The 27551-nt window shown below is 42.2% G+C and overlaps 1 protein-coding gene across 3 annotated transcripts in view; it reads right to left on the reverse strand.

Annotated features, from left to right (window-relative positions):
• The window catches only part of met (MET proto-oncogene, receptor tyrosine kinase), a 163384-nt gene continuing 135833 nt past the window's right edge, over positions 1 to 27551 (reverse strand). Inside the window, exons 11-22 of one of the 3 annotated variants that reach the window (XM_072267598.1) lie at positions 24065 to 24283; positions 22518 to 22670; positions 21364 to 21517; positions 21056 to 21199; positions 19367 to 19597; positions 17008 to 17088; positions 16693 to 16874; positions 13571 to 13680; positions 11867 to 12032; positions 7405 to 7541; positions 6206 to 6422; positions 2 to 1232 (exon numbers count right to left, since the gene is read on the reverse strand). In XM_072267598.1, coding sequence (XP_072123699.1) covers positions 6212 to 6422; positions 7405 to 7541; positions 11867 to 12032; positions 13571 to 13680; positions 16693 to 16874; positions 17008 to 17088; positions 19367 to 19597; positions 21056 to 21199; positions 21364 to 21517; positions 22518 to 22670; positions 24065 to 24283 — 1788 coding nt within the window. In that variant the 3' untranslated portion in view covers positions 2 to 1232; positions 6206 to 6211. Of the gene's footprint in view, positions 1276 to 6205; positions 6423 to 7404; positions 7542 to 11866; positions 12033 to 13570; positions 13681 to 16692; positions 16875 to 17007; positions 17089 to 19366; positions 19598 to 21055; positions 21200 to 21363; positions 21518 to 22517; positions 22671 to 24064; positions 24284 to 27551 lie in introns of all 3 variants that reach the window. The other 2 variants (XM_072267597.1, XM_072267599.1) reach the window with 2 other exon arrangements.

The following is a 27551-nucleotide window of genomic DNA, read 5'->3' on the forward strand; positions in this document are numbered from 1 at the left end:
GCCAGAATCAGATTTAATATCACTGGCATATGTCATGAAATTTGTTGTTATGAGGTAGCAGCATAATGCAATACAAAATAATAAAAATTGTAAATTACAGTTTTTATATATATATTACAAAAAGTTAAATACATAGTGCAAAATGAGAGAAAAAAGTAGTGAGTTGGTTGAATGTCCATTCAGAAATCTGATGGCAGAAGGGAAGAAGCTGTTCCTGATCGTTGAATGTGTGCCTCCTGTACCTTCTCCCTGATGGTAGCAATGAGAAGAGGGCATGTCCTGGGTGATGGGGGTCCCTAATGATGGATGCTCCCTGTCTGAGGCATTGCTCCTTGAAGATGTCCTGTATGCTGGGGAGGCTGGAGCCCACGATGGAGCTGACTGAGTTTACAGTTCTCTGCAACTTACTTTGATCCAGACGGTGATGTAGCCAGTTTGAATGCTCTCCATGGTACATCTAAAGAAATTTGCGAGTTCTTTGGTGACATACCAAATCTCGTCAAACTCTTAATGAAATGCAGGCAATCTCGTACCTTCTTTGTAACAGCACCAATATGTTGGGCCCAGGGTAGATCCTCAGCGATGTTGACACCCAGACCTGCATCCACATCAACTTAATATACTCTGTCTTAAAAATTCACACAGTTTAAAAGGACGCATGCTGGTCTGCTCAGCACCTGTATTGTCATGTCTCAATCCTTTCCTCCATAAAGACAAATTCTTGACTGCCAATGAAATGGGAAAGGACCAATCTGAGGTGAATTACATCCAAAATCAGTTATTTTCCCTGTCTTAAGCCAGGACTTTGTAACTCCTTTATCCCTTACCACTGGTATCCAGGACTGTGTGATTGAGTTAATCGTGTAATTACTGCTCAAACAACACAGCAGCTGGCAAAACCACACTGTAGTCTTGTAGTACAGTATACCAATGTAGACCATGTTAAATCCATTGCACTCTCGAAGGTTATCCCACTTAAGGGACATTGTTGAATCCAGCATTGTTTGTAGTTAGCAAAGGATCAGCAATATGTCTGCAGAGTTGCAGAGATCGTAATTATGTCAGTAGACTATCAAAGAAATTAAATAATGAAGCCCTACAGTGATTGAATGATGTTATTTATCCTCCTGTTAAAACAAACAGCAGAGATTTAATTTTCTTTCCATTTTATTTCTCTCTGCGTGAGAATATCGGAAGGCTTTTGTTTTGCTCCAGAACACGGTAGTGATAATCTGCAGATGCAACAGTAGTAACGGAGTTGTAAAGAAATTATACCTATAAACAATAAATAATGAAGTAACACTATTTGAAATAATGCACAATCATGAGTTCATAACGAGAAGCACATTTTCTAAACATAAACTATAAATTATAGTCATTTTTAAAAGTCTCAGCGAGTTTTAAAAAATATTCAGTTCACATAGAAGAACAATGGCTCCATCTAGTGGCTGCTACGTGCAGAGCAGTTCACCTATTTTAGTACTGTGTACAGTGTACTGCAGTTTCACAAGTCTGTTTGAAATGATTCAGCACTGAGCAATGTGATGCCCCAGTTTATGAACAAATATGTCCTTAATGCATAATCACATATTTAATTTTATTACTAATCTCCCAGCTGTACATTGTGTTTTTCTTTTATTGTGGGCGGGGGTTGGAGGTGGGCAGCTGGTTAGAAATTGAACTCTTTTAATTTTTGCTTTTGGCAGTCGCAGCAGTAAATGGTTCAATTTGAGGGCTAAATGGTCAGGCTAATTACTGTGAGCAGAAAACTGGATTACTTGGTAGCACACGCATGTAGGGACATGTGAAGTTCCTGTCGACCTTCGTGTAACACCAGTAATGTTAAATTAGGTCCTGTCGTAACATTCTCCATGCCATTAAGCAAATAGGTAAAACCTATTATTGAGTCATGGGTGAGGCATCCTCTCACTACCTCATCACAAGTGGTATATAAAAGAATGGTCTCTTACTTGTACCTTTTTTCAGGACCAAGTTACCATTGTGGGGAGTGGAAAGTTACAAGGGCACAATGGTTGGGCCTGTTGGCATTCAGATGGTATTGGTTACCTCCACCACGTCTGAACAGATGGGCTCCAATCACCAGGACAAGTGTTGGAGTTGGACGCCCTTCAGCTCCTTGACGTTACGCTCAGCCTTTCTGACTGGGATAGAGAGTGCTTTAAACGACTCACGTACAGGTGCTCATCTGTACTTTTAGTAGCAAAACCCAGAAATGACCCATCCTCTGCCACACAGGTCCTTTTCCTTTTGCTACTGTCACAGTCATCACGTCTGGATCCTGGTTCTAACCTGATATTTAAATCACAGTGTTGCTGGTGATCATGTAACAGGGCGGATTACCTCCACCTCAACATACTTGCTGGGTCTGCTGGCTCCTTGCAAGCAGCTGGGATTCCTGTTGCTGTTCCAGTTATGGGAGGGGGGGACTCTCTCCTTCAAGGTACTGAATCAGTACAGGCACTCAACATCCAGCGATCTGCTGCTGTTTTGGGTTTTAATCTTCAGTATTGACCCAGAGACTTACCAGTGATGGGACGCTGAACTCCAGGCCTCAAATTCCAGACTCACTAATTCACTAAAGATTGTGTTTCATCTTTCCAATGAGTTTGCCAGGGTATAGAATTCACTAGGAATTTCTCCCCATTCAGCTTCAAGTGATATCTCCAGGAAGAACAGGTAGGCAATCAAAGATAATGCTGACTTCTTGAGGAGGCTAAAGGAGAAGGGCAGAAGGTCTCTGGGTAGGAAACTCTAACCCCTTAAGTCTTCTGCAAATCACGTCCTTACGTCCAAGTGTCCATAAAACAATAGATTCAAAGCTTAAGGATTTGTCTAGCATTTCTGAGTAGAGTTAAATCATTTTATCAGCCAGAGCTCCTGTACGATGCACAGGTGGCTAAAGGACCTCAAGAGCAGAGTTACTGTCCAACTCAAGTTGTTATTGTCTGGATATGTGTAATATTCAGTTTGAAGCTTGCTACTGCATGTGGAATTTTAGGGATTTCTCCAATCAAGGTGGCACCAAGTCTCCTAAGTCGAGGTTGTGACTCGGATTTAGTTGTGTTTTAGGTTCATAGGGATGGTTTTAGGGACAGAGGGGGGAGTTAAGGGTTAGGATTTAGGGGCAGAGGTATTGAGGATTTAGAGGCTGGGCGGAGACCAGGCCTCCACTTCAGGTTCTGTGTTCTGCATCTGAAGGCCAGCGGTGTAGGACATCAGTGGGTGGATGTTGGGCCGGACGAAGACCTGAGAGGATGAAGACTGGTGGCCCGCCAGATCCGCGAGTCACCCCGGGTTCCGGGATCGGAGGTCCTTGCAGGCAGGAGGTATCAGGGCTGGCGATCCCCCTAGGGCGGTGAATTAGTGAGTCTGGAATATGAGGTCTGGAGTTCAGCGTCCCATCACTGGTGAGTCTCTGGGTCGATATCGAAGATTAAAACCCAAAGTCATTGGGGGGGGGAGGGGTCTGGAAGTTAAAGCCCAGTGGCCAAAGTCTTCAGTCTGTGAGTCTACTAGGGAAATCAGAGGCCCGAGGCAGCCTGCCCTGAGGTTGGAGGACTGTCTGGGTGGATGGATAGGAAGGAGGGAGGACATGGGCTTGTTATGCTGCTGCTGTTGTTTTTATTGCTGGTGCTGCTCCACTGACATGGAGGGGGGGGGGCTTGCTAAATTGGCACCGGAATGTGTGGTGATGATACTTGCCGGCTGCCACCCTGTACGTCCTTAGGCTGCATAGCCTCCTGAGCTACGCCAGCACTCTCAGTAGCCACCCCTGCAGTGTGCTCAGCCCAGTATCGCTTCTGTTGCCAGGGACAAGGAAGTATGTGACAAAGTGTGTGCCTGGCATGGTTGGGTAGGTTCACAAGTAGAAAGCGTGTGGGTGAGGAAGTGCCTGGGTTTTCAGGTAGAATTTGTCCACGTTTCTGTTCCTTTTGAGGAAGCAGCCACGATTTTGCATCCCTTGGGGCTATTATTCTGGACATTGATCTGTTAGATCACAGGCATTCCAATTCTGTGTAAGGGCTTCCTGTGACCATACCTACTCTCAGCACTTCTAGGTGTATTAGAATGGAGCGGGGTGTGCACCATGGTGCTACGGCAGCCTTGTGCTCCCCTCAAACTGTACAATCATTTCCAACAATTGTTGGATTCATTGGTCACCTGCCCTTTGAGACACACAGTGTATTAACCGCTTGTGGTCAGTTCCAACAGGAACACTGACATTAGTCAAGCTTAATGTGTGGTCAGAGAAGCATCAGGATTTTCAACTCCAATGCGGACGTGTGTTTGCATGCTATCGGCTTGTGGGGAAAAGTCTCCTCCGTGCCGTTTAAGCAAATATATTTTTATGGGGGTTTAGAAATGTCCAGCTCACAGCCTATCTATATAGCCTCCAAAGAAAAACTAAATTTAGCCTCCAAAAATATTAAACCATTAAGATACAAATGATCTGTGGATTTCTTAATTGTTTATATATATTTTCATATTGAGAGCAACTGTTTTGTATTTAATAATTTAATACTAGATACAGTAAATTGCAGAAACAGGAGATTGCATATACCACAGTGGTTATTTAACATCTCACTCTCACTGGACTCTGGGGAAAAAAATGCATTACTAGTGATCCTGAAAGAACAAGTGTATTTCATTAACAGAGGTACACAGATGATGTATGAAATTAAGAAAAAGCATTAATTTATAAAAGGTTTTGTACGCAATAATAATATGGTCCAGTTTTACTGTTGCTATTGATGGTTAATTAATTAAAAATAAACCTATCTTTATTAAAAAAATAGAACACTCCATTAAATTTTCAGGATGGAACTTGTCTTTAAATCTACCATGACTTTTTTCTCTCCTGCAGTCCACAGAACAGCCTTATTCTGCAGCAGAAGTTACGAACAAGATTCCCAATGACAACAATAAAACCAGAAATGCTTAAAGAACTCAGCACAGCCGAGCTGCATCTGTGTAAAGAGAACTCATCAATGTTTTGGATCAGCAAACCTTCCCTAGAACTGGGTGGGTGGGGTGGCGGAGACAAGTGACTACAGATACTGAAATGTGGAGGACATAACGACCTGCTGGATCAACTCAGTGGGCTGAGCAGCAGTGGAAGTCCTCACAGCTTTCAAAACAGAGCTCGGGGAAGTGAGAGAGGTTTAAGGCAGAACACCAAACGGTGATAGGTTTAGAAAGGGGTAACCCATGAAAAATACTCAGCAGGTCAGGCAGCATCTATGGAGAAGGATGAAGCAGTTGATGTTCTGGGCCAAGTCTCTTCATCAGGACTGGAAAGGAAGGGAGAAGAAGCCAGAATAAGAAGGTGGGGAGAGGGGACAGAGTACAAGCTGGCAGGTGATAGGTGAAGCCAGGTGATCGGGGATATGGAGTATGAGTTTCAACCGTCAGTCAGGCATTTAAAAGAAATGGGGTGACCAAGGGGCATAAGCATGATAATGGTAAATGATGACAGAGGTTTACCATAAGTTGGAAAATTAATTCACTGTTCACTTCAGTGCCCGGAAAGAAGACAAGATGTTGTTCTTCCAGTTTACACTGTGGCAGTGGAGGAAGTTGCAGGCAGCAGTTTGGAAAGGGGTGGGATTGAGAATGGAACAGGAACGACAGGACACCTCCTGACAGACTGAGTGCAGACACTCTGCTTTGCCATTAGTCAGTCTGATTTCGGTTTCTCCAAGGCAGTGAAAGCCACATTGTGAGGACTGACTCGAGTGGGAAAAGAGCAAGTGAGGCGCTGCTTCGCGCAGAATGATTGTTTGGGTCCCTGGACGGTGAGAGAGAAGAGGTGAATGGACAGCCACAGGAGTCAGGAAGGAAGTGGTCCCAGTGGAATGCAAAAAAAAGAACAGAAGATATTACTAGTGGTGGCATCATGTTGGAGCTGGTAGAAATTGGGAAAGACAATGTGTTGAATGGGAAAACTGGTGGGGTAGGAGCAGAACTTCATCTTCGTTCTTCTTTGGGGGAGAGGGGGTTCGTTTCCCAGTGATGTCAGACAGCTTTAACTGGAGTTCATCTCTGTCACTTCGTTCTGCAGAGTTCATCACAGTTGATACCATTGAGCCAGCAGTGCGTTTAATATAGGGCTTCTCCCTTGTAACGGCCAGAATGGATTTCTTGCATTCGCTTGCTGATAAAATATCCTTTCCAGAAAACCCACCTTCCATCATGCATGGACATCCCTGTCCTCACTGTCCTGAGATGAATAAACGGGTGGATAGGGGACTCCACAGTTTAAGTTGACGTAGGTTGTATTTAACTGTATGTAGTGATCTCCAGTAATCGTGGAAAGAATTGATGACAGGTTTGAAACAATTTCCGAAAATGTTGGCCGGATTTCCTGCTTTGGGTGCCAACATTTTAGCATTATTGCATACCTGTAATGAGGGAAGAAAACGGATTAATGTTCTGAGAACATAAGAGCCCAGATGCAATGCACAATGCTCAGAATCAGATTTAATATCAGCGGCATATGTCGTGAAATTTGTTAGCTTTGTGAAGTACATGATAAATAGACAATAGAGAAAAAACTGAGTAGTGTTCATGGATTCAATGTCTATATATAAATCGGATGGCAGAGGGGAAGGAGCTGTTCCTGGGTTACTGAGTGTGTGCCTTCAGGCCTCTGTACCTCATTCCCAATGGTAACAGTATGAAGTGGGCATTTGGAGGTGGTGGGGGTCCTTAATGATGGACTCTGCCTTCCTAAGACACCGCTCCTTGAAGATGTCTTGGATATTATGGAGGCTGGTGCTCATGATGGAGCTGAATAATTTTACTAGTTTCTGCAACCGTAGCCCCACCCTCTCCCCATACCAGATGGTGACGCGGCCAGTTAGAATGCTCTCCTCGGTACATTTGTAGAAGCTTTCAAAGGTTTTAGTTGACAAACCAAATCTCCTTAAGCTCTTAAGCTCAAGCTTCTTCTGACACCCAAATATGAAATATTTCCTGTAATAATGAAGAAGGACACCACGATAACCGGGACACCGCAGAGGTTCTGATGCAGACAAACACCAAGCAGACACAAGTATTTTTAGGAGTGTGGTTCTCTTCTGATAATGCCGTAAACAAACATTTCGAAATAGACACCATTTATGAACTCCTAAGAGCCAAAGAAATGTGGGCCAATAGAATTCAAAGGTCAGATGAAGGGGTAGCCAATCAGGACCAAGGCTAGCGACTGAGGGGAGGAGGGTGCGAGCTATATAAACGCGAGCAGACCCAGAGAGAAACACCAGCAACTGCGCACTGAGGATGTCATCTTCGACGGGTGACGAAGCATCCGTAAGTCATTTGCCAAGCTTGGTGAACACCACAACATCAAACACCTTCCGTAATTCCGAGCCATCTACTTACAGCGAATCTGGACAGTATTCAGGTTGCAGCAACCTTCTGCCTTGTAACAAGTAAACAGTAACATCAAATGAATCAACATCGGGATAAGGTGGCGCTCCTCGTGTCATCAGCTCCCACAGCAGTACACCAAAAGACCACTGTTGGAAACAAAATCATCATGATTCGCAAAACTCAATTTCAAAGAATAAGAATGACAATGCAATATTTCTTTTTGAAAAATACAGAGCTACAAAGTTCTAAGAGCAATAGATTAGCATTAAGGAAGTCATCTAGGCTCAGCAGTTGACGATTCTGGTTGAGATGAAGGGTCTTGATCCAAAATGCCACATGTCTATTTCTGTCCACAAATGGTATGTGACACGCTTTGAATCATCCAGCATCCTGAGTTTTGCTAAGTGTATGATATGGTGCATCAGTGTTTTTCTCTCTGCCTCCAAATGTTAATCTGCTGACTTGATATTACAATGGCAAAGAGTTTTTAGTCAATGGAGTTTTGATTATATTCCTAACATAGCCAGCACAACTTGGATATATTTAGTCCAAAAGGAAAACTGCAGATGCTGTAAACCTGACATTGCATTTACAAAGCAACATCAATGCAGCAAAACCTCCCAAGGTCATTACTAAAGAAAATAAATGATACATGGAACAAGAGAGTGGTTAGCTACCTTGAGGCAGAAGCAGATCAGTGTATAGCCAGCAGTGATAAACCAATTAAAACTGAGATGATTAAGAGGCCAGAGTACAAGGTTCTCAAAGAGATAACAACTCAAGGGTATGGAAGAAGACAGGAGAGAATTTTTAGAGAGACTTAAAAAGAAGAATGAGAATTTTAAATCTCAGACAAAACCACTTAGGATCCAATGTAAGTCAATGAGCCCAAGAAAGATTAGGGTAATGACTCTGGCTGTGTTTAAATTAAAAATACCCAAACCATAAAGACAAATGTTATTTTTGTCACATGTACGTTGAAATGTGCAGTGAAAAGCATCGTGTGTGTCAAATCAAATCAGTCAGGATTGTGCTGGGCAGTGCACAAGTGTCGCCACGCTTCTGGAGTCAACAGAGCATGCCCGCAACTCTCTAACGCTAATCCATGCATCTTTGCTGCAATGCGAGAGGAAGCTGGAGCACCCTCGAGGTCATGGGGAGAAGGTACAAACTCCTTCTGGGAATTGACTGGTGACTGGTAACGCGATGTGCTGATATGCTACCGCGCTGCCTCATGGTGCCATGTGCTTTGGCCAGATTAGTTTTGTGGTTAAGTCTTGGCTTGCTCCAATGCAGAAGTGCCAGATGTTGTACAATCCATGAATCATGAGGCTTTGCGAAAGAGTGATTTTCTGTAATCTTCTCCCATTTCGGACATGGCAGAGAGTTAAGATCATAAGATATAGATAGGAGCAGTATTGGCTCATTGAGTTTGCTCCACCATTTCATCATGGATGATCCATTTCCCTCTCAGCCCCAATCTCCTGATTCTCCCCATAACCTTTCATGCCCTGATGTATCAAGAATCTCTCAACCTCAGCCTTAAAAATACCTAATGACTTGGCCTCCACAGCCACCTGTGGCAATGAATTCTGCAGATTCACCACTCCCTGCTTGAAGAAATTCCTCCTCATCTCAGTTCTGAATGGTTGTTCCCCGATTCTGAGGTGCTGTCCTCTGATCTCAGACCGCCCCACCACAGGAAACATCCCCTCTACATCCACTCTAATTGAGGAAAGTCAAAGGGAGGTCTGAGATCGAAGGAAGGGACGGGCTGGGATGACTTGTGACCTGGGCAATTGGGTGAAGAGATGATCCGGGTATTATGGTCAGAGAAAAGACCAAGAAGAATGATACGATTTGTAAATGTTAGAATGATGCGATTTGTAAATGCTAGAATGATATGATTTGTAAATGTTAGCAGTAAAGGCGACAGATGCTGTGGTTGGTATGAAGTGACCCCTGAGGAGGAAAAGGAAAGGAAAACTATTACTGGTTCTCCCCAGATTATGAACATCTGACCAGTGCATACATATAAGAACAATTATAATGTTTGAGAGGCATTTACATGTAAAGGAATGACTCACAGGAATATGAGCCAAATGCAGGCACATGGAATTAGTGCAGGCAGCATGGGAAAGTTGGGATGAACGGCCTATTTCCATGCTGTCTAGCTCAATAAACCTATTTTATGTAATACTGTATATCCAGGGACTCCTGTGTCCATGGAAATGCTGACAATATTTTCAAGGACCAATTAAAGATAAAGATTAGCTTTATTTGTCCTATGTACATCGAAACATACAGTGGAATGCATTGTTTGCATCAAATCGAATCAGTGAGGATTGTGCAGGGCAAGCATCACTGTGCTTCCAGCACCAACATGGCATGCCCACATACTAAGTATGTCTTTGGAGCGTGGGGGGAAACCAGAGCAGGAGACGAAGCCCATGGTCACAGCGAGAACATACAAACTTGTTACAGACAGTGGTGGCAATTGTACGCCGATCTTACGTTGTAGTAACGTTACACTAACCGCACCGCCCATTTTCTTCTACAACTTGAGGGTAGCTCCCTCAAGCACAAAGCATTGAGCATTTTTCATTAAATACTAAAGATAAAAACTGCTCCCTTAAACTGCAGAGGAAACACACACAAAAGACAGAGTCGTAGAGTGATGCTGCATGAAATCCGACTCTTTGGTCAGACACCCATACTGATTGAGATGCAGTTAAGCCTACCAGCCCTTGTGTGATCCATTTTTTCTACACTGGTTTCTCCCCCCTCCCTCCTGCTACGCTGTCATTTTGAGTCCCACCTTCCCTGTATCACGAGTTTAAACCATTTGTTTGATATGTGCTGTGTCATACAATGCGGGCGGTCTTGGTCTTTTCATGACCATAATTGTTCTTGGCAAATGTTTCTGCAGAAGTGGTTTGCCATCGCCTTCTTCTGGGCAGTGACTTTACAAGACGGGTGACACCAGCCACAATCAATGCTCTTCAGAGATTGTCTGCCTGGCGTCATAACCAGGACTTGTGACCTGCACCAGCTGCTCATACGGCCATCCACCACCTGCTAACATTGCTTCACGTGACCCTGATCGGGTGGCTAAGCAGGTGCCCACGGGTGACCTGCAGGCTAGAGGAGTGAAGGAGCGCCTTACGCTTCCTTTCATAGAGACGTGCCGTATCTCCACCCTGCCATCCAGCGTCTAAGCTATCCACTTGTAAACTTCCCTTCCAGAATGTTGGACCCCTTCCATTTCACTTGCAAGTCATCCTTCCAACTGCTTCAGAAGAGATTCCAATAATTCAAATATCTGAAGCCATGCTCCTTGTACAAGCTCCCCTGCTACACATCTAGCTGTTTCTATTCCTAAATATTTTATTTCTAGTTCTAGATTTACTGCCTTGTGGCACAGGGAGCAATCCTGATCACTCCTGCCATATAACACTCTACTGAACTCCCTGAACTCCCTTTGCAGGATCTCATCATTCTCCATTCCCGTGTTAATAGCACCAACACAGACCACAACCTCTGGCTGCTCACCGTCCCCTTTTAGAATGCTCTGCATCCACTCAGTCATCCCCTTGACACCCTGGAGTCACGCCTGCAGCCACAACAATGCCTGCTTGTTGCGGAAAGGAGCATTTTGAAGCCTCTCCCAGTTTTCTGATTAGCGGGATTTATGTCTACCCAAAAGGAGGTGAGGTAAGGACAGCAGCCATTGGAAGGGACCACAATTGCTTGATTTTCAGAGCATTAAGGCTAACAAGACAGAATTGGGGAAAAAAATGGCTTTGTGCAAGAAAATGGGCCTTTATATTTGATAGCAACACACACAAAATGCTGGAGGAATTCAGCAGGTCAGGCAGCATCTATGGAAATTAATAAACAGTTGACATTTCAGGGTGAGACCCTCCTTCAAGATTGTTATATTTGAAAGTCACATCAAGTTGATTATTGTACTTGATAGTCTGAGTAGAATAGCAAACATTGTTCACATTTATAAACACAAGAGGCTCTACTGATGCTGTAATCTTTGAGGAACACACACACACACACACACACACACAAAATGCCGAAGGAACTTAGCAAGTCAGGCAGCATCATTGGAGGAGAACAAACAGCTGACGTCTTGGGTTGAGAACCTTCATCAGGATTTGAGACATTGACTGTTTATCCCCCTGCCTGACTTGCTGAGTTCCTCCATCATTTTGTGGATCTTGTTCACATTTAACTCTGTTTTTGTCTCAGACATTTTCAAAATCAAATTCCCATCATTATACACCTACATAACATTTTTCCTCCTTCAAGTGCACTGTGCATTAATGGAAGTAGTGACTTCTATGCTGATTAACCACAAAAGAAGATTATTTTCTTCTCCATTATGTCACATACATATATTAGTATACTGTATTTTACATTGCAGTATTACTAACATCCAACTAATGAGATTGTACATTACCACATCAGACTTGGTTGTGAATTTCTGAGTCTGCAGACTTTCCAGTGCCATCCACTTCACTGGCAGTTTGGCACCACTTTTATTATTAATGCTGTAATATTCCTTCTCATAGATATCTCTTGCAAGCCCAAAATCGGCCACTTTTACAGTGTAGTTCTCATCCAACCTGGAATGGAAATATCACAGGGTTTTATACTGATGTTAGTACATAGATTTATTGCTTTGTTTCATTAATTCTTTGTCATATTTAAACATAATTACTTCCCAAGAAAGTTTAGAACATCTGAAAGTTACTCAGGCATTTTGTAAAATAATTTTATGTTTTATTGTGTGTGTGTGTTTGTTGAGTAGAGAGAGGGCGACAGCTATCTTCAATCTAACAGAAATATCCCCCTTCCGAATGGACAAAATGTGAATTTTATTTTTTTGGAACTAATTTTTATCTATCTGGAAGTCAAAAGCAACAAAAAAAGTTATTGGTTTTGTACCCTTCCTGTTGATTTAAAAAAAATTATTATGTAACAAATGTGAACTTGTGCCATTTATCCTCATTCAGCAAACTCTAATCCAACCATTCTCACAACATGAAACAGAGGCTATTTACAGGTTTTCAGGTTCAGGCTCGCAACAGAGTTGCTTGTCTGTTTCCTTACTATGGATTCTGGGGTATAGAGAAAAGCGAGCCCATGAAGAATGCACCAACATCTTCCTTCAGGCTGATACGGAGTTAAATTTAAGACCACTCCCATTGTGAAAGAGATCAGCTATCTGCATCAACTTAATCCTTCCACTGAAAAAAGCATGAATTATGGATGAAAGTAGAACGTAGGACAGACATCTGTGTTATTTGTGGGAAATAAAAGTCCTCAAAATCAGTTTCAACATACTCTTAGAGGATTCGTTGCCAAAAGACTAAAATCAATATTCTTCTCTTGTAAGAGTTTTGTTTTGTGTAGAGGAAGAAAAATTGCAAGTCATAGTCTATAGATCAGGTTGCAATGTAGACCATATTAATAATTGACAGCTAGTTTAGGACACTTTAACATATTTAGCAACTTTAAAGGACAGAAGGAAGACAAAGGTATACCTAGCAGTATTGGAATGATCTGGGGAAACAGCTTGGGTAGTTTTGGGGTACTGTAAGAAATGACATAAGGAGAACCACTGGAGAGTTGGGTGGGCTGGGGGGAGGAGTGAACATGGGGAGGACTGCCCATTAGTAATGGAACTGTGGAAATACTAGACTGGAAGAAACACCAGTAGTCCAAACCACTTGAGTATGTTGAGTTGCAGGAGTCTACAAAATTAGAGAACAGTAAGCAGGAGAGTTTAATTGAAATAAATGGGCTGGGATGTGAGTCAACTGGAACAATTAGGGGAGGAGGTGAATTCTGTTGAAGGGCAAGCTAGCATTTTAAAGGAGGACAAATTGGGATGTGTCTTGGAACACTTATAGGTTAATTAGTACAACAGTGTCATTTGCAGCGGTGTAAAACTCATGCTGGAAGCGCACAGTACATCATAATCAATCAATAGCTGTCCTTGACTTGTGCCTTAAACAAACACATGCACTTTAAACAAACACAGATGCTAGTTAAGTGTAGCAAACATTTTGAGTAACTACTTGAACACAGCAATAGTACAGCACACAGTTCTGGCAAAAGAAACGTATCTGCGTAAAGCATGTTTGATTTTTGCACTCACATGCAGTTTCTTGCTGCAAGATCTCTGTGAACAAACTTTTTGCTTGCAAGATATTCCATCCCTTTCGCAACATGAAGTCCAAAATGAATAAGATCCTTTACTGTTGGATTCTGTAACACAGGTTTCCGTAGTTATTAGTTATAGGCAATGAGACAAATATTCAATGGTTTATAATGATGAATATTCTTAGGATTTTGTGGTTTGCTGGTCGTGGTTAGCAATTCTTTCACCTTTGAACCACATGCTTTGCATTCAAAATCAATTCTACATATAATTAGAGTATAATCTAAACTGGTATTTGAATGAACCAGATACTTTGCATTCAAAGTCAATTCCACCTGTTACTCGAGTATAATCTAAACTGCAATTTGAATGTAATGTAAACAAAGTTTAAGATGACTACAACCAGAGGTCATGGATTAAGAGTGAAAGGTGAGACGGTAAAAGGGAACACGAGGGGAAACTTCTTCAGAGAGTCGTGAGAGTGTGGAATGAGCTGCCAGCACAAGTGGTGCATGTGAGCTCGATTTCAATGTTCAAGAGAAGTTTAGATAGGTACATGGATGGTAGGAATGCGGAGGGCTATGGTCCCAGTGCAGGTCGATGGAAGTAGGCAGTTCAAATGGTTTTGGCAAGGACTAGATGGGCTGAAGGGCCTGTTTCTGTGCTGTACTCCATGACTCCATGAGATTTTAGTGCAGTACTTGGGAAGTATTCTGAGTAAGCCTATGTCATCACTGGGATTTATGTTCAAAGAGGGACAGTGTTCCCTTCTGGCCAGCATTCTTCCTAATCCTACCTTCAGCATCGATCTGCTTGAGGAACTCAGTGGGTTGAGCAGCATCTGAGAGGGGGGAAGGAGGTGTTGACATTTTGACCTGAAATATCAACAATTCCCTTCCCTTCCCTCCACAGGTGCTGCTTGACTTGCTGAGTTCCTCCAGTAGATGATATGTTGCTCCAGATTCTGCAGTCTTCCACATCTCCACTTCCTTCCTGGGGTTGGAGGGCTCTGTTTGTCTGGGAGGAATAGGGCATGTTTCGTTGCTGGTTGTGTTCCATGTTTTCTGCTACCCGTGGTGGGCATTCTATGTTGGTGCCAGAGTGTGTGGCAACACTTATGGGCTGCCCCCAGCACATCCTTGGGTGTGTTGGTTGTTAACAAAAATGATGCATTTCACTGTATGTTCTGATGTGCTGTATGATAAATAGATCAGAATTTTGAATATGGGTGAAGGTAACGATGGCACCACATGGTGACTTCTCCAAGCTCATCAGCGAAATAGTTAAACTCTTCCTATTCTAATGTCTCTATTTTCCTTTTCAGGGTCGCTGGGGTCCTATCAAGATCTTTGATGTACAACGGCACTCAAAAGCTGCGGTTCTGCATGATGGCATGTTCCAGTTCTCGGAGCTCGCCGATTGCCCGCGTTACAGTACCTCCAGGTTTGGCTTGAAGTCGGGTGACTTCGGGACCTGTGCGGCCCTGTGGACACAAACGCTCGCTGGTGTTGTGTACTGAACCGGAACATCGAAGACAGCGAGAGTGGCCGATGGAGGATTCTGCACTCAGTAATCGATTTGCCGACTCTTGAAAGTGCAAAAGCAACGCTTCAGACTGACCGTGACATCGAAATAGTGACTGCTGCCTCCCCTGTCACTGTGGAAGAAGCGATATCTGTCTCTCCCTTGTTAGTGAGAGAGAAAGCCCATGGGATGTTGGAGTGAACGGTTAGTTTTTGATGGACTGTAGGCCATTTTCTCTCTTTGGACTTTACTGTTGCTTGCAAGGCAGGTTTTAGGAATGTTGATGTTTTATGCTAAAATAATTTGGGGAGGGGAGGGGGAGGGTTGATGCCATTTGTGCGTGGGAGGGTGCAGGAGGCAGGGGGCTTTGGGGCCCTTACGTCTTTTTCCTGTAAGTCATTCTTTGGGGGTTCTTCTTCTGTTCTGAGGATGTCTGCAGAGAGTAAGAATTTCAGATTGTATATTGTATACATTCTCTGATATTAAATGGAACCATTGAACTATTGAAAATGATTTGCAGAATCTTGCTGAGTGTAATTTGGGAGCAGCTTCTGTTTATATTAATTACAGTGACTTAATTTCAGAGATAACCTAGGAGGTGTGGAAATTTAATGATACAACACTCGATTTAAGTATATGTTTAAGTTCAAAGAAAAAAGAGTTAAATGATTTATCTGGCACATCACGGCTAACGCCTTCCCAACCATTGAGCACATCTACAAGAAGCACTGTCGAAGGAAAGCAGCATCCAACATCAGGGACCCCTACTGCCCAGGACATGCTCTCTTCTCGCTGCTGCCATCAGGAAGGAGGTACAAGAGCCTTAGGAACTGTTACTACTCTCAATCATCAGGCTCTTGAACCAAAGGGAATAACTTCACTTAACTTCACTCACCCTGTTATTGAAATGTTCCCACGACCACAGGACTCACTTTCAATGACTCTCCATCTCATGCTCTCAATATTTATTGCTTATTTATTTATTATTATTGTTTCTTCTTTTTGCATTTGTACAGTTTGTTGCATCCTGCACTCTGGGTGAATGCTCTAGCTGGACGGTCTTTCATTGATCCTGTTATGGTTACTATTCTATAGATCTGTTTAACATGCCCACAAGAAAATGAATCTCAGTGCTGGATATGGTGACATATATGTACTCTGTGTTACAATATGCACCCAAACGTGCCAGCTTCCGGGGCTTAGATGTTCCAATACTCCGGAATATGGATACCCTCTCGAGGTGCAGGCCTGCCCCGCTAATTGGCGGCCATGTTTTGGCACCATGATTTTACTATTTGAAGAGCATCTGAACTGACTTTTGGGAGCTCAATGATCAGCTCTACTTGGATTCTCGTCCAGTGTCTAGTTTAGAACCCTGTCTTCGTTTCAGTCTCGTATCCTGTCTCGATTCTAGTCTCGGATATTCCAGTACTTGAGTCCTCACCATCCTCGCCTAGGCCCCTTGTCATACTTTGATAAAATTTACTTTGAACATGACTATGCACACCAGATTTCAAACAATCCAGGTGTGAAGTGAAATCTATTTAGTGCATCTTGTTCAAGCTTTTCCCAATGCATGGACGTGATTCACTTACATGACTCTCATCTCTGATAAAGTTCCGTAGGTCACCATGTTTCATGTATGGCAGAACAACCAGAGGGGATCCTTGGTTCGGAAGGCAGATCCCAAGCAGGGAAAGAACATTAGTGTGTTTGAAATCTTTCATTATTAATCCTTCCCTCAGAAATTGGGTAACTTGTTCTATGCAAGTGATTCCTGTGCAAATAGATATCATATATTAATGTTTCACATAGAATGCTTTGCAACTCAAAGTGAAGAACTTACTAGAAATTTGCAGCATTGCAGAATATTCATTGGGAAAATGAAATTTACAGGCTTGTTTACTTACTGTTCAGACACTTCACTGCACAATGTATATGGCTCCCATCTGGAGCAACAAGAGTTCCATGGCATACACAGCCAAAGTGGCCTATTAAATTTTGAGGTAACAAAGAGAATAAAGCTTTAATGAATAAACATAGAGTGATTATGAGCAGACTTTACTGTCGAAATACATACAGTATACTTCAATTTGAAAAACAATAGTTAGATGTATCGAATCATTGCAGTCCATGAAATACTTGAAAGAGCACATTTGCCCAGGGAACTCATCAATTCTCCAGGGAACCTAAGGCAGCCTTTACAGAGGCAAGGTTATGTCTTGTTCTGTTGAGAACAAGAGCAGAGGCAAAATTACCCTGAGAAGCCCTAAAGCCAACTCCAGTTTTTTTTAACATTTGCAATAGGCAAGTATCATTAATTTCTGTCAAACGTCCATCCCTAATAAGTAGATGGCAAAGTGCTTATTTGCCTGAATGGAGAGATTTTCACGCACATCTGGGTCCAGGGTGTGGCGTGGGGACTTGCATCGTGATCAGAATTCCCTCAAGTACAAGCCTCACTGACTGCACCCACATCACTGTGGGCTTTTTCACCACATGCTGTTGCTCATTTTGAATCTCCACAGAAGTTTGATCCCGGATGGAGCAAAGGCATTTTATTTGTGTCGGATGACTTTGGGTCAGGCATGGCTTTCAGAGTTCCCTGTCACAGTTAAGAGATTTGATTCTGCCTATCGCCATCATAGTAGGCAGTGAAGCCGATCCATGCCTTTACAATTATGGGATGCTAGCCCTGACTAAGTAATCCCCTTAAACATTGTAGCAACGTCTTTACTCTTCTGCTGTAGGCTGTAGGCTATAGGAAGAGGAAACTTGAATAAAACAAAGTTAAGAACCAAGGGGATAGATGCAGGCCCAGGCTGTATGGTTTTCTTGACCCGTCTGCCAATCAGACCTGAATGGATCTTGGCCTCTATTCCTCCTCCATGCTTGCTTCTATACCCTGTGATTTGCCTGTCGTTGCCTTTGTCAATGATTATGAACAGAACCTCAGACTTAATATTTCCTCAGCAGGCTAAAGAAATTTTGCATGTCAATCAACCTTCACAGTTTTTTTTTATTGACGCTCCATAGAAAGCACTCCATAACGGCTCGGCATGGCAACGGTTCTGTGTGTGACGGCAAGAGTTGTGGACATGGATCAGCACATCATGGAAACCAACCTCCCTCCTATACTTGTCACTGGCTCAGTAAAGCGGCCAGCATAACTGAAGACCCTCCCCACCCTGGGCATTCTCACTTTTTCCCTTTTCCACTGAGGAAGTGATACAAAAGCCTGAAAGCCCATACCATCAGGCTTAAGGGCTGTTACTACCCTGCTCTAATAAGACTATTAAATGGTTCTCTAGTATGATAAGGTGGGCACGTGGCCAAGTGGTTAAGGCATTGGACTAGCGACCTGAAGCTCATGAGTTTGAGCCCCAGCCGAGGCAACGTGTTGTGTCCTTGAGCAAGGCACTTAACCACACATTGCTCTGCGACGACACTGGTGCCAAGCTGTATGGGTCCTAATGCCCTTCCCTTGGACAACATTGGTGGCATGGAGAGGGGAGACTTGCAGCATGGGCAACTGCTGGTCTTCCATACAACCTTGCCCAGGGTGAAGACTTTCCAGGCACAGATCCATGGTCTCGCAAGACTAATGGATGCCTTCTAGTATGATAAGGTGAACTCTTAACCTCACAATCTACCTTGTTATGATCCTGCACTTCATTGTTTACCAGCACTGCACTTTCTCTGTACCTTTTACACTTTATTCTGCATTGTTTTAATTTGTTCTGCCTCAGTGCAGTGTGTAATAATCTGATCCATATGAGTAGTATGCAAGCCTTTCACTGCGACAATAATAAAGCAATACTTGGTCTTCTCTGCCCATTCCTCAGATTTCCAAGTATTTTCTACTATTAGTAAAGCAAAGGTCAACAATCCTGCAGTTTGCGGCTATGCTTATGGATCTGTGCGAGGAGTGGCGCCTCATACAGGCTTCCAATCTGTACCTTGTAAGGCATGAAAATGCCCGACGCAGGCCTCTCATGGTCTGAGTTGACGTTCCCTCCCCTCCCCTTATGGATCACTGGTAAATGCAAACCACGTGGTGGAATTTAACCAAAAAAAAAGAGCAAGATTTGATTCCTGGTCTATGCTAAATGACCAAATCTCCACCAGCGTGCTACAAAGACAACATTTAAACAATGTGGCAGTTATTTTTACCTGCTAAAAGAAATGGAAGAAGTCTAAAGACATATTAAAATATTCAAATATATTTCCTTGGCTTGCTATTAAAGTCAGGATCTATTTGAAACTTGCCTCTTCCTATCACCTCTGTGGTGTGCATTGTGAGAGCATCAGTGCTGATAACCATGTGCTGCACTTCTTTCAGTAGCTCAGAGTCCAAGCTGCTGAAGCTGATGTTCACGTCGCCCTGCAGTAATGGCGTGGTTGGATCCAAGTCCCCAGTTGACAATATGCAAGTCAAATCGGAGTGCGAAAACTGGGCCTGTCTATATGATGCTCCTTGCGTCAAATTCTGAAAAGGATCTGTAAGTGAGAAGGTGTCAAGTTATTTTCATGGAACATAGAACAGTATAGCACAAGAAGGGGGCCCTCAGCCCGCGGTATCTATACTGAGCATGATGTCAAATTTGACTGATTTTAAAAATATATTTCACAGGCATTTGCTAAATAAAAGTCAGCATGATGATTTTTACTCTCTTAGCTTCAGGGAGCAATTTCATTCTATCGTTCGGCAGCCTGGATTTCGCTAACCTTCCCTTAATTACAGGTGGCTGAAGTAATTTCATGGGTTTGGAGCTCTGAAGGATGAGTGTTGCAACTAAATTTCTTCCAACATTAGACATTGTGAAGGATATTACAAATGCTTATTAACCACTGGCAGCATTTGTTCTCAGCCAAGCAAATCTAAAGTTAGCTGAAAATATTGTTTTATTATTGATACCAAGAAATTCACATTTTCTTGTGTCTCCCCCAACACAAGGAGAATTTAAATTAATGCGAATTTAAACAGTCTGACCTATTTCCACACGGACACGTCCGCCCTAGGCCTCCCCCACTGCAGGATGAGGCTATGGGCAAACTAGAGGAACAGCATCTCATATTCCACCTGCGTAGTCAGAAAAAGTATTAAATTCTCTAATTTCAGGTAAACTGCCACCCCCATCTCTCTCTCTATCTCTCTCTCTCTCTCTCTCTCTCTGTCTGTCTGTCTGTCTGTCTCTCTCTCTCTCTCTCTCTCTCTCTCTCTGTCTATCTGTCCATTCTCTGGTCTCCAGCAGGTGGTGGTAGATTTTTAAAAAAATGATTCATCAAACTCGTTCCTTTTTGGGGAAATCCAGCAAAGTCTCTGACACTGACCGATATCCCGCAAATTTTATGCATAGCTTGTGTGAACACCTGCTAAGGGAAGGGTGGGATCTCACTGATGAAATAGCTATATCTTCTTATGACTACACAGCTACTTGGTTCCTCACAGTGCTTCTGTGGGCATCTTCAAACGACAATGCTTCAAAAAGGTGTCATCCATCATTAAGGACTCCCACCACCCAGCATACTCTCTTCTCATTACTACCATCAGAGAAGAGGTAGAGGAGCCTGAAGACATACAATGTACATTTTAGGAACAGCTTCTTACCCTCCACCATTAAATGTTTGAATGGGCAATGAAATAGCTATTTGTGTTCCCTTTTTGCATGACTTATTTATGTTTCTAATATATACATATTTCTTATTATAATTTGTTGTATATTTTATGCATTGTACTGTACTGCTGCTGCAAAACAACAAATTGCACGACATACGTCTGTGATAATAAACCTGATTCTGACTCTGATCCTTAAAATGAAGAACAGTCACTTGGGTCAGGCATTAGAAAACAACTAAAAGCAGAGCATGCATTTAAGATCTTGGTCTCAGGAGAATGCAGAAGATTGCAAAGATGTGCCTCAAATTTAATCTCAGGTATGGGCTAGATAATCATACCTTCTTGAAGGGTTGTTCGATAGTCAGAGGATTCATGAGAGATCATTTCTGCAGTGATACTGTTTCGTGCTCTTGTATTCACAAGCCTATCCAGGTGCAGTGTATGTGTCCCTCCATCAAACCGCGCGATATCTGGGTTTAGATCTATCAACGAAACAAGCTAAGCTTACAGAGTGCAAATGGAGAACCTTGCAGCTTAAATTAGCACAAGACCTTATTGGCAAGATATTGGCAAGAAAAGTGATTTTTTTAAAATATATACTGCTGCATGCATTAAAATTGTCCAACAATTGAGGAATAGTATGTACCTTTCATCTGTTGCTTCTTGTACCTCCAAATAAATATTCCAAGTGTCAAAAAAAGCAGCAACATTATCACGACCATGCCAACAAGTGTAATAAGATTCTTATTTTCAAGTATGATTACTTTTCCCAAATAAATTGATGAATTTGCTTTTTTCCACTGTGAGGAAAGAAATATATTAACAAAGATATTAATTATTACGTTTGAGTGAAACTGATTCTATTTGCTGATTTAATGGAAGCTGGCCTAGAACTTTATATATCAAATGTTTCAAAAGAAAAAAAAATGTTACTTACAGAGTGATATAGCAGAGAAACATTTTAATTTGCCATTATGCTCTGCATAGACATCATGGACTGAAAGATATATTCCTATGCTCTGATGTTCTAAAGCAGTTTATTAGCCTATGATGTCCATGAGGCCAATCAAGTACCTAGCTACACTAATCCCATTTTACCCGCACTTGGGCTTTCATGTCTTCACTCCGGAACAGTTTGTACGATATGCTGAGGTTTTAGACCACAGTGAAAGTGGCCTCAGATCTGTTTTTAAAGGAAATTAAAGGAAATAAGAGTTTAAAGAACAAGCGATGAAAGGCGAGACATCCCATGATAATGCCTTAAGGGGATAGGAAGACAAGTGTTGGAAAGGCTGCGGGTGACAAGCTTAGAAATAAGTTGGAAGGTCCAGTGATTCTGACGAATTAGAAATTATTCCAAGGGTTGTAAAAAAATAGTTGCGAGGAATTTTAAGCGAAACCTTAATTCTGACACCAACTAAGAAACAAGATGCTTCTAATTTTTTATCTTAAGCTCTGGATATACCAGGTGAAACGTTGTACCACGAGGACAACATTTTAAATCGGTGCTTTATGGTTTTTGAGTCATCAGCTAAAGGGAGCAGTTTCCCCCATTTAACTTCTCGAATTTTTAATACAAGTGTTTAACACACTGGTAGTATCACTGAATAAATTATACTAGTAATTAATGCCAGCTTCTTTCATCATTCGTTCACCGCCATGTTCAAGAGTATAAACTAATATCACACAGAGAATATAAGTAACTAAACAACCAGACTGAAGTTTTTGTCACATGATCATTATATTCTAATAGTCTGATAAAATCTAATCATGCAAGTTTGAATGTTAAAAATCTCTTACTTCTACATCGAATTCTCTTCTTGAAGCCAGAAATTCCTTGGGTATGATACAGACTAAAGCATTTGGCTTCAGGTGAATATGCTCACAGCTCCGGTTTCCAATTGTTAGTATTTTACCATCAATAGCTTCAGCTTTAATCTGTGTTCCTTGAAACTTCAAACAAAATAAAAATCTAGGTAAACAACAGGAATTCTGCAGATGCTGGAAATTCAAGCAACACACATCAAAGTTGCTGGTGAACGCAGCAGGCCAGGCAGCATCTGTAGGAAGAGGTGCAGTCGACGTTTCAGACCGAGACCCTTCGTCACGACGAAGGGTCTTGGCCTGAAACGTCGACTGCACCTCTTCCTAAAAATCTAGGTAATTTGCTATTAGTATTGCAAAAATGATTGGTTATGCATTAAATACTTTTGGACAGATGCACAGCTATAAACTTCAATCCACTTCTTGAGAGGAAAGCCCCAGGCATGGATCAATAGCAATGAAATCCCAGATCCATTAAAGTTCTGCTATAATGCAGCATGTGAACACATCTCCCTTCGACTGCGATGAGTCACTCTTAGGGGTTTAGCATAAGACAGTTGTTTCATCACTGGGACAGAAAGCAGTATTTGTGGACAAAACAGATGACTACTTTTCTGATTCAAGGTGCAGGGACCAGAAAGCAGGTTATTTATCTGGCAACTCAGTTCTAGACAGAAACTATGGAAATGGCTTTCAATTTTGAATGAATGAATTAATTAATTAATGCATGTTGGTATTGTTCTTAGAAAGATGGTTTTTTTCCTCTACAAAAAAAATATTTTGCCAGCCAGTGAGGAATAAAATGAACAATACTGTCTGACACGGATCTGCAATGCACAGGAGCTTTGAGCTCTTTTGGACGCAACCTGCTCTACCCTATTGAGGACAGTTCCCAGAGGCGCAGTCTCAAGAAGGCAGTATCCATCATTAATGACTCCCACCATCCAGGGCACGTCTTCATCTTGTTAGTACCATTGGGGAGGAGGCACAGGAGCCTGAAGATCCACACTCCAGGTTTTATATCAGCTTCTTCCACTCTGCCATGAGACTTCTGAACAGTCCGTGCACCCACAAACACTACCTTGTTATTCCTCTCTTGCACTATCGTTTTTGAAACTTATTGTAATTTTCATGTCTTGCACTATACTGCTGCCACAATACAATAAATTTCACAACATATAGTATGCCAGAGATAACAGCCCTGATTCTGACTCTGAATTGTGCTGGATAGTGATCAGTGAATATGTATCTGCTCGAAGTTGATTTCAGTATTTTTTGATATCTTGTAAGCAGCCACGTTCTGCTTTATCTGGTTTACAGCTGTATACTTTAAAAGATGTTCCTTGTAAAACTCATTAACCACATTTCTTAGGAGTCTTTGGGAGAAACCATTTGAAAAATCATCACTTCAGAAGTAAGATCACATAAAGTCATGTCGTAATACTCAAGTCTTAATGGTTTGTTTACAGGCAACACATGCTTAAAAATAAATGATAAACATGTTTCGATTTCATTCCACTTACTTTAATCTCAAGAGCATTACTGCCACTCTTTTTGATTTCCTTCGGTACTTGAAATGTCTCAAACAGAGGATCTTCTGCATATCCAAAGTCAAAGGATCCCACAGTGACGTTGTCAAAGATAAAAGATGCTTTGCCCTGCGTAGGCAGTGTGAGTTTAAAGTGATCCAGAGAGGGAGTTGGACAGTAGATCACCTTCATGTTCACTTCATATCTACATGCCTAGTTATGGAACAAAATGTAACATGATTCCATGAATTAAGTGGAAATGCAAAGCTTCAAACATGACACTGCCTTTAACGTCACGTTGATTTGCTGATGCATTACAGTTTTTTAAAATCAGGAAACTTAATTAAAGCTGAAGCTTTCACCACTTCTGTGCAACATTAATTTCATGTTATCTGTTTCTGATAAATGAACCAAATGATTTCAACATCTCAACATCATCATTATGTGCTATGTCACAGGATGCAGAAACCATGGTCTTCCATCTTTCTTTAATCTGCCCATGGCGAAGACCCCCTTCATGCAACGCACACAAAATGCTGGAGGAGCTCAGCAGGCCAGGCAGCATCTATGGAAAAGAGTGAACAATTGACGTTTTGGGCAGAGATCCTTCAGTGATGAAGGGTCTCGGGCTAAAAAGTGGAGTGTTTACTCTTTTCCAGAGATGCTGCCTGGTCTGCTGAGTTCCTCCAGCATTTTGTAGTTGTTGCTTTGGATTTCCAGGATCTACAGATTTTCTCATGTTAGTGAAACCCCCTTCATGTTCTTATTTCCTCTATCTGTGGCTATAAGTATTCTTGGCAAATTTTTCATAAGTTGTTTGCCATTGCCTTCTTCTGGGCAGTGTCTTTATAAGACGGGTCACCCCAGCCATTATCAATACTCTTCAGAGATTGTCTACCTAGTGTCAGTGGTCGCATAACCAGGACTTGTGATATGCACCAGCTACTCATATGACCAAGCACCACCTGTTCCCATGGCTTCACATGACCCCGATCAGGGAGGCTAAGCAGGTGCTACACCTTGCCCAAGGGTGACCTGCAAACCATTAGAGGGAAGGAGCGTCTTACTCCTCGGTGCAGACACATCCCCACTCTGTTACCCAAGACATATGCAACATTTAAAATGTGTGAGCAAACTAAAAAATGTCCCAAATGCAGTACTTCAACTGCTAAACCAAAATAAAAACTACGAATCAAAGGCATTAAACTTTAAATGGAGTGACAGCCTAAAATCCCTTTTCACAGATTCTTAATATAATTGTGTTTATTTATAAGTAACTTGGACTTGTGTCCAAGGGACAGAGTTTTGAAGTTTGCTGATGTTACAGACCATGGCAGTGACGTAGAATGCACAGGTGGTTTCAAGGGGACAGAGTGAGGTGGCTAAAATGAATAGAGGTCTAGCGGACGGAATACAATGTAATAAGTGTGAAGTTATCTCCTTTGGTACAAGATAGTATGGAAAGGTAACATAAGTTAAATGAAATGGAGTAGCAGAGTAGGATGTTGCCAGGTCTGGAGGACCTTGGCTATATGGACAAGTTAAATAGATTAGGACTTAATTCCTCGGAACACAGAAGACTGAGTGGAGATTTGATAGAGGTATACAAAATTATGAGGAGTATAGATAGAGTAAAAGCAAACAGGCTTTTTCCACTGAGGTTAAGTGGGACTACAACTAGAGGTCATGGGTTATGAGTGAAAGGTAAGCAGCTTAAGGGGAACATGAGGGGACACTCCTTCACTCAGAGGGTCGTGAGAGTGTGCAACCAGCTGCATGTGAGCTCAATTTCAATGTTTAAGAGACGTTTAGATGGGAACATGGAAAGCAGAGGTATGGAGGGCTATGGCCCCAGTGCTGGCCAATGGGAGTAGGCAGTTTAAATGGTTCAGCATGGACTAGATGGGCTGAAGGGACTGCTTCTGTGCTGTACTTCTCCGTAACTTTAAGACTCTAATTGTTCAACAGAGGAACTGAGATGTATAATCTTTTTAAGGTGGCTGGGCAAATTTAGATGATACGTTTATGGAATACTTCACTTTGTAAGCACAGATAACAAGTACAAAAATAGATTATACTAAGTGCTGTGCAAATTTCAGGTTGGCCTTTACTTTGAATACTGTGTCAAGTTCTATGTGCTACCATTTAGATAGACTTTACAGTACTAATTTCAGCGCATGGTTATCAGAATGATACCCAAGATAACAGACATGATGGACTTCAGTTCTGTGGGCTAAAAAAAAGTTGAAATAGTTCTCCTTTACTTTATACTTTATACTTTATTGTCACCAAACAATTGATACTAGAACGTACAATCATCACAGCGATATTTCATTCTGCGCTTCACACTCCCTGGATTACAAATATGAAATATTATAAATATTAAAATTAGTTAAAATTAGTAAATATTAAAAATTTAAATTATAAATCATAAATAGAAAATAGAAAAATGGAAAGTAAGGTAGTGCAAAAAAACCGAGAGGCAGGTCTGGATATTTGGAGGGTACGTCCCAGATCCGGGTCAGGATCCGTTCAGCAGTCTTATCACAGTTGGAAAGAAGCTTTGGCCGTACAAGTCTTCAAGCTCCTGAACTCCCGGAGGGAAGAGCGACGAAAAGTCTGTTGGCTGGGTGGGTCATGTCCTTGATTATCCTGGCAGCACTGCTCCGACAGCATGCAGTGTAAAGTGAGTCCACGGACGGAAGATTGGTTTGTGTGATGTGCTGCGCTGTGTTCACAATCTTCTGCAGCTTCTTTCGGTCTTGGACAGGACAACATCCATACCAGGTTGTGATGCACCCTAGAAGAATACTTTCTACAGTGCATCTATAAAAATTAGTGAGGGTTTTAGGGGACAGGCCAAATTTCTTTAGTTTTCTCAGGAAGTAAAGGTGCTGGTGGGCCTTCATGACAGTGAACTCTGCTTGGTTGGACCAAGTCAGGTCATTTGTGATATTGACCCTGAGGAAGTTAAAGCTTTTGACCTGCTCGACTTGCGCACCACTGATGTAATTTGGGTCGTGCGGTCCGCTACTCCTTCTGAAGTCAACAACCAATTCCTTCGTCTTGCTGACATTAAGGTAGGTTATTGTCTTCGCACCATGCCACCAGGTTCTTAATTTCCTCCCTGTACTCAAACTCATCATTACCCGAGATACGGCCTACAATTGTTGTGTCATCAGCAAACTTATATATTGAGTTTGATGGGAACTTGGCTACACAATCATGGGTGTACAGTGAGTACAGCAGGGGGCTGAGTACACAGCCTTGTGGGGCACCGGTGCTCAGAGTGATTGTAGAGGAGAGCTTGTCCTCTACTCTTACAGCCTGGGTCCTGTCTGTGAGGAAGTTGAATATCCAGCTGCAGATCTGAGTGCTAAGGTCCAGGTTCCGGAGCTTAGGAACCAGTTTATTTGGAATGATGGTATTAAAGGCAGAGCTGTAGTCAATGAGAAGGAGCCTTATGTATGCGTCTTTATTC

The sequence above is a fragment of the Mobula birostris genome, chromosome 9 (genome assembly GCF_030028105.1).
Source record: "Mobula birostris isolate sMobBir1 chromosome 9, sMobBir1.hap1, whole genome shotgun sequence".
NCBI classification, from domain to species: domain Eukaryota; kingdom Metazoa; phylum Chordata; class Chondrichthyes; order Myliobatiformes; family Myliobatidae; genus Mobula; species Mobula birostris.